The sequence below is a fragment of the Talpa occidentalis genome, unplaced genomic scaffold, assembly GCF_014898055.3.
Source record: "Talpa occidentalis isolate TD23 unplaced genomic scaffold, MPIMG_talOcc4v2.1, whole genome shotgun sequence".
NCBI lineage: Eukaryota > Metazoa > Chordata > Mammalia > Eulipotyphla > Talpidae > Talpa > Talpa occidentalis.
The window spans coordinates 74,089,170-74,096,544 of NW_026555331.1; the positions used below are offsets into that span (position 1 = coordinate 74,089,170).

General features: G+C 46.7%; 1 protein-coding gene across 2 annotated transcripts in view; it reads right to left on the minus strand.

Moving 5' to 3' along the window:
- STK17A (serine/threonine kinase 17a) overlaps window positions 1–6,460 on the minus strand; it is a 43,738-nt gene extending 37,278 nt beyond the window's left edge. The window contains exon 1 of one of the 2 annotated variants that reach the window (XM_037507041.2): window positions 5,232–5,527. In XM_037507041.2, the coding sequence (XP_037362938.1) occupies window positions 5,232–5,434 (203 nt within the window). In that variant the 5' untranslated portion in view covers window positions 5,435–5,527. Of the gene's footprint in view, window positions 1–5,231; window positions 5,528–6,437 lie in introns of those variants that run through there. The other variant, XM_054692281.1, reaches the window with a different exon arrangement.
- Between the last annotated feature and the right edge of the window lie 915 nt (window positions 6,461–7,375).

The following is a 7,375-nucleotide window of genomic DNA, read 5'->3' on the forward strand; positions in this document are numbered from 1 at the left end:
AAATTTATATCTGCAAAATTCATTATAATAAGCAATTAAAATGAATATATTGCAGCTATACATAAAAATAACTTATTTTGTGGGACAATTATACATAAAAATGATTTAAAGCTTTAAAAGGTCATGACTTTTTAAAGATTTATTTATTTATACAAGCACTGGGTACAGTCAGAAGTGCAGGAGGGTGAGAGAATTCCCCAGAGCCAGAGCGGGGAACAGAACAGGCAGAGTGACGAAATACACTGCTGAGGGGAGTAGCGGGCGGCAGAAGTCTGCGCACCATGAGGGACCCTCGCCGGCGGCCAGAGATTGAACTGGCGCTGCAGAGCCTGCGGGCAGCTTCGCTGCCCAGTGCTCAACCGCTGCGCCACCAGGGAAGGCCCAAAAGGTCATGACTTTTTAGAAGACGTTTATTACCAGATATGCTAAAATGAATTTCATAGTCACTAACTTTAAAACACTATTATTACCTTTCAAAATTATAAAAGGAATCTCATTTATATATCATTTCAGCTATAGCATCAGCTGAAAATATTGTTTTCCTAAAGAGATATATACAAGCATTAGTTTTATACTCTATACTACCATTTGTTATTAAAGTTATAAGCAAAAGTCACACAGGGGAATCAGTTTAGCATATTAAGGGTAAAAGCTCTGGAATTACACAGATAGGGGTTTGAATCCCACAAACGGCACTGCTGCTCAATTGACACATAACCTCGGACAATTTACTGAACATCTTTAAGTTTCATTTCCCTTTTCTGTATAAGAGGACATAATCTATTTCACATGACTGTTGTGAGAAAGAATCACTTGATTACAATCAAGTGCTTAGTATGATACATGCCACATGTTGAGTGCTACTGTTAATCAAACAAATCGTTAAGTTGTGATATCAACCATACGTTGAACCATCCATTCAACCCTACACTGAAAGGCAACTTAGAAATCAGTTTTTTAGCAAATGCCAATGCTAAGCTGTAGGGTAAGGAAAAAGTATCAGGCTTTTCTGCCCTCCCAACATCAGGATAAATGAGGGAACCCTGTGGTCCTGAATGCATGCCTGATGGCGGGCACCTGAAGTGGGTACACCTGGGCTGAGAGACTGAGTTTATAAGGGCAGCGTCAAGGGGATGCCAGCAGAAGCCAAGAACAAACGGAAGCCGAGGAAGAAGAAGAGAAGCACAGAAAACACCAGAGAGAGCCCAGAGAGAGTGAGAATTTGCTGGGGGCTGGGAGGATTGCCAGCCTCCCAACCCTCCAGCACCCCTGCCTGCCAAATGCCTGGGAAATCTAAATAAAAGACCTGCAAAAGCCACTGAGGGTTCCAGGACTCCTCCTTTATCAGGTCTGCTGGATCAGAAAACCTGCACTGTGTCCATTCCTGCCTCTACATAAGCCTTCTTTCAAATTGTGAGGGAGTCTCTTCCACTCCTGGGCACACACTGTTAATGAGGTTTTTATTACAAATCTAAACCAGACTTCAGGTGTAGAGATAGAGTTTGGGATTACATTAAGTACAGAAGGACTTTTCCAAATGTCAGTAACAGGAGCTAAACCCACTAACATAATCTTTGAACCTCCACACACTTTTCCAATTTTCAATGATCCCTCACCCCCATAAGGGTGTAGAAGATCTCTCCATGGGCTCCCTTGGTGGCGCAGGAGGTTAAGCGCAGTGCTGTGAAGCTGTCTGCAGCTTCTGCAGCGCCAGTTTGATCCCTGCCGGCCTGCGAGGGTCCCACATAGCGCAGCAAACCTCTCCTGACTGTTCCGCTGCTCCCTTGGGCAGTCAGTCACCTCCTTCAGGTGAGGTTAAACAAATAAATCCCATTATTGCTGTTCTCTGAGCCTGAGTACTCCTGCAATTATGTGCATGGGTAAAGAACTCACACAGTGACTGGTAAACTATTTGGGCACTATCCTTGGCCAGTTTTAGTGCCCCTTATTGCCCAGTATCATTTTCACTATATGACTGATCAAAACTGCTGATAAAATGTGTCAACCAAATCTGAAGCAACCACTCCAAGTATAATGTGGTTAAAGAATTACAGAATTATTAGTTGGCTCAACTTGGCACAGGACTAATGTTTAAAAAGCACTAATATTGGTTTTTTTTGTAACTTGATGGTTTTCATTTTTCATACGGTGCTATAAACTACCTAGATCTTTATCTTCACGAATTTTTGCCAAGCCAGTATAGTCATACTGTATTTTCAAAAAAATAAAAATTAAAATTAAGTGAAAGACTTTAATTACTAAATTCTAATTTCTAAGGTTTAGTCCAGCATTCTAGACTGCTGACATAATTTTGAGTACTAATTCTTCTTTTCTAGATACTTAACCACAAATATGATTATCATACTGTCCATATTTTTATTACCATTAGTAATAAAAACATTAAATGACAAATCTATAGGCATATCCTATTGCTATTCAATGAGGTAATAACCTATCAATATTTAACATATCCTTATTCAGATCAAAGGTCATTTTGCTCACAGAAATGTGAAAGGCTGTAGAAGACAGATACTGCAGATACTAAATACTAAACATAGCTATGACAGACAAATCCTCTTATTTACTCCACAAAATCATCTCTATCTATCAAGTTCTAAAAGATTATTAACGCTCTTTGGATTCTTTTCAGCAAGAAAAATATCATTAATAATTTGATTATCTTATATCGACCTGCCAAAGAATGCTTATTATCCACAAAACAGAACTTTTACTTCCTGATATTTCTAAACAATTCCTATGCACTGTTGCCACAGATAGGGGCCTATTTTGAGACTGAGTAGGTTTTCTTATGTTTGCTTTTTAGTCACAGATAAAACAACATTTACTGAGTTACACAATTGAGTTACACAATTGAGCCTCCCTGGTGGCACAAGGGGTTAAGACACAACCTGTGAAGCTATCAGCAGCCACTGCAGCACCAGTTCACTCCTCAGCCAGGGAGAAGACCCACTTGGCGCAGCAGACCTCTCCTGACTGGTGCGCTGCTCCCTTCAGCAGTGTATTTCAGTCAGTCTGCCTGTTCTGTTCCCCACTCTGTCTCTGGTGAATCCTCTCATCCTCCACACCTCTGGCCTGTACCCCAGCTCTTGTATGCGTAAATAAATAAATCTTTAAAAACAAAAAAAAATAAATAATAAAGGCATTAAACTTCTCCACACTGAGAAAGGGAACCCAAAAACCAAGCACATTAATTTTATTTCTGTTTTAGGCTTTTACATCAACTAGTCATCTAACTGCATTGTTCTGCTGCTCAGGAATTATTTGTGGAGAAATTTCTATCATAAAAGATAGGAAGTCACTGGGCCTCCTCGATGGCTCAGCGGTTGAGCACCGGGTTGCGAGGCTGCCCGCAGCCTCTGCAGCGCCGGTTGGATCCCCGGCTGCTCCCCGGCCACCAGAGGAGGGTCCCACATGGCGCGCAGACCTCTCCTGCCGCCCGCTGCTCCCCTCAGCAGTGTACTTCGGTCCTTCAGCCTGCTCTGCTCCCCGCTCTGGCTCTGATGAATTCTTTCACCCTCCAGCGCTTCTGACTGTACCCAGTGCTTGTATAAATCAACCAATCAATCAATCAATAAATCTTAAAAAAAAAAAAAAGGAAGTTATCACAACCTTCAAATAAATAAAAACCTAATAAGGAAGCTAACTTTATAATAGAGGTTAAAAACCAAAGTTAAAAGGTACCTGCCTGGAGAAACGCAGTATCGCAACACCAGGTAGGGTGCAAATCAGTTTTTTCAGATTAAATCACTTGTTTTCTAATATCAGTTTTCCTTTTGTGTAATGAAGACAAACAACTCAACCAAATAATGGAGAGTTTCAATTTTCTTTCTTCCATAAACCTAAGTTTCTTCAGAATGGTTGGAATTTTGACAAATCAGAATGTTAGCTGTGTCAGCAGCTGTCAATGTCTTCTTTTGTCATAAAGTGACACAGACCTAGTTGATTAGATACTTTTCCTTTTTTTAACACTTGCAATAAGACATTTTTAAGATAGGGTCCCCTCTCCCACCAAATCCCAACGATTTCTAAAAATTACTTTATGTTTGTAAAACGGTGCATTTTTAACATTATTTGGCTCTTTCCAAGACCCCAAATGAAAGCTATCATAGTGTCAGGCCCTTTCCCCATTACTTACAACATGGAGCTAATTTTGTAACCACAACAAACGTTTGCAGTAACAGCTAACATTTACTGCAATTTATGTGTCAGGTCCAGGGCATGCGATTTACAGGCCTGACATCTTCACAACTGCCACATGAAATATGCACTGTCATCAAACTGGTTATGCATGAGAAACCTAAGGTTGGGGAGTCTAAGTCCCCACCCAAAGGCACACATAGCAAGCAGGGCAGGGATATGAGCACAGGTCTGACTCCAAAGCCAGCTCTTTGGACGACTTCTCCTAACTGTTCTCAAGGAAAAGGGGAATCAGTACCCCAGCCCTACAGAAATCAACGTATCAAGGCACCTCAATGCACAAAACGTAAAGTACCCAAAGCGCAACTATCACAGAGACCAAATTTAAATTCTCCCTGCCACCACACAGAAGAAGACAAGGGGCCGCTCTGGGCAGACAGGGCAGGGGGAGGAGAGGGAGGGAGCGGGAGAACCAGAGACAGAGACAAGGCCGAGGGCGTGTGAATGAAACCAACCTGAACTTGAGGCTCAGGGACCTAAATCACTTGGAACTAACATAGCACGAAAACTGAAAATTCAGTCAGCAGAGTCGGCCGGCGTTCCCCCGGCGCTGGCACAAAGGAAGCCGTCGTGCCGAACGTTCTCTCTCATTCCGGTCGCGTGAAGAGACGAGACACCCGACGCGCGCACACAACGCCGACGCTCGGTCTCCAGTTTTATTTCAGACTCGCTTCCCACCGAGAACGCGCAGGACGCGCTCCACGCGCCGGCCTCGCGCAGCCGCCGGGCTGACGCCGCGGCCGCCGGAGTCACGGGCCGCCGGTCTCTCGGGGAGGCGCTTCCGCTGCCGGGAGGGCCGCCGCGGCCCGGTCACCCGCCCCGGGAGACTTTCTCCCCCGCGCCCCAGAGGCGAGCCACACTCTGGCGGGCGCTGGGGCGGCGTCGTGGCCGGGCGACTCGGCCCGCAGTGCCTCCCGCTCCCGGGCCTGCGTCGGTGCCCCGGCGCCGGGGGCCCCGCCCGCCGCCCCCCCGCGCCGGCTCCCGCCCGCCGCCCGCCGCCCCGCCCGCCTCACCTGCCCAGCTCCCGGCCGGGGCTCAGGCTGTAGCCGTCCCGGAAGGGCTCGGTGCGCACCGCGGCGCGGATCGCGGTCAGGAGTCCGCGGGCCTGCGGCGAGGGCGGCCCGCGCGACGCGCCCGGACCCCTGCGGGTCGGTCCCGAGCCCGCGACGACCGTCGGCAGGAAGTCGCCGCCGCCCGGCGTCTCCTGCGGGATCATGGCGCTCGGGCGCGCCTCCTCTCCGGCGCCGGTCTCGCCGCGGGCTGCCGGTGGTAACCGTCCCGCCTCCGGCTGCCTCGGGCCGCTCGGCGGAGCTTCCTGCCACGGGCTGGGTCCCCGGCCGCGCGCAGACCGCGGCCGGCCGGCTCGGGGACGCCCCGCCCCGCGTCGGGCACCGCCCTCCGCGACCCAGCCCCTCTCTGAGCTCCCGGGGCGCTGAGCGCGCGCCCTCTGCAGCCGAGCGGGAGAAGGTGCAGCTTGGGGGAGCTCCTGGCGGCCCCACTTAGGTCTGCGTGCAGAACAGACTTGGGTGCACCTGTTGAGCATCTGAGATGAGCATCTGAGACTTACAAAACCTGTCTATTAATGAAACCCTCGGTTAATGAAAGGTATGTGAGCTACAGGACCCACTTACCCTTGCGTGGGAGGCAAGTGGTATTGGGAGTCTGATCCTGGCTACTATACAGCATGCTAGGAGGGGGGATTTCCCAGGGCTGCTGGTTCATTCCTGCAGTGGGAGCAGAGTCCTTTCTATACCTGAGAGGCTGCAGTTGGATAAATGTAATAAAGTCATCAGGGCCTCACTGGTGGCACAAGGGTTTAAGACGCAACCTATGAAGCTGTCCGCGGCCACTGCAGCACGAGTTCGATCCCCAGCCAGGGAGCACATGGCGCAGCAGACCTCTCCTGACTCGCCCGCTACTCCCCTCAGCAGTGTATTTCAGTGGGTCCGCCTGTTATGCTCCCCACTCTGTGTCTGGTGAATCCTCTCACCCCCGGCACCGCTGGCCTGTACCCCAGTTCTTGTATGCATAAATAAATAAATCATTTAAAAAATTTTAAAAATTAAAAAAATAATAAAGTCTTCACACCAGCCCTGCAGTCTTCTCTGCACTTAACTTTCAGAGTACGCTCCTCCGGTCTTATGACTTTAATTACATCCACGACTATAACATTTATATCTCTATCCAACTTCCAACCTTTTCCTAAACTTCAGACTCACATATTCATGTGTACACTTGTTATGTCCGGGTAGATGTCAAATTAGCATCTCAGTCTTGATATATATAAAAGTAAGTCTCTGATCATTTTCACAAATGCAGTAAGTAGAACTATCCTTCCAGTGTTCAGGCCAAAACACTTGGGACTAACACTGGTTCCTCTCTTAGCTTTCCCTTCAAAACATATCCAGAATCTGATCACGTCTTTCCCTTTCCACATTATCACAATGGGTTAAATCATCACAATGGATTAAATTATCATTTTCTGTTGTCTGAATTATTGTTACAGCTTGCTAATTAGTCTTCCTGCTTTTGTCTTTCTCCTCTCCAATATCGATCGAATAGCTTATTTTCAAAACATTCAGAGCAATCTTTTTAAAAATCTGAATCAGATTATGTCATTGCTTTCCTCAAAGTGTTCCAATAAAGATTTGCTCCTCACAATGGATGAGTAGTTCATCTGTGATAAAACTCTGAGAAAAAGTTAGCAAAATTATTAAGACAGAAGTCCTCTGCTTGAAACAACAGAGTTTCAAAAATGTCAAGGACTTGGATGATTAAGATTCTGGAAAAATGAGAACCCTCATTTTGCATTTGATGTTTTTAAAGCAATGACTGAAGAAAGTAAGAGAAAGTAAGCAGAGCTTCAGCCAATTTTAGGACTATAAAGACAAAAATTTGGGGTTTAGGACCTACTAGCTCTACTAGGAAGAGCTAATAGACATTTAAACTTTCAGTTGGCACCCTGAAGGGTCACATTATTGGAGCATCTGTAAAAGGGAAATTGACCAGTCCTCACAAAGACTAAAAAATAGCATCAAAATGCAAGAGTAGGGACCTTCCTGGTGGCGTAGCGGGTTGAGTGCAGCACTGTGAAACTGTCCACAGCCTCTGCAGCTCAGGTTCGAAGCTATCCCCAGCCTCTGCAGCGTGGGTTCGA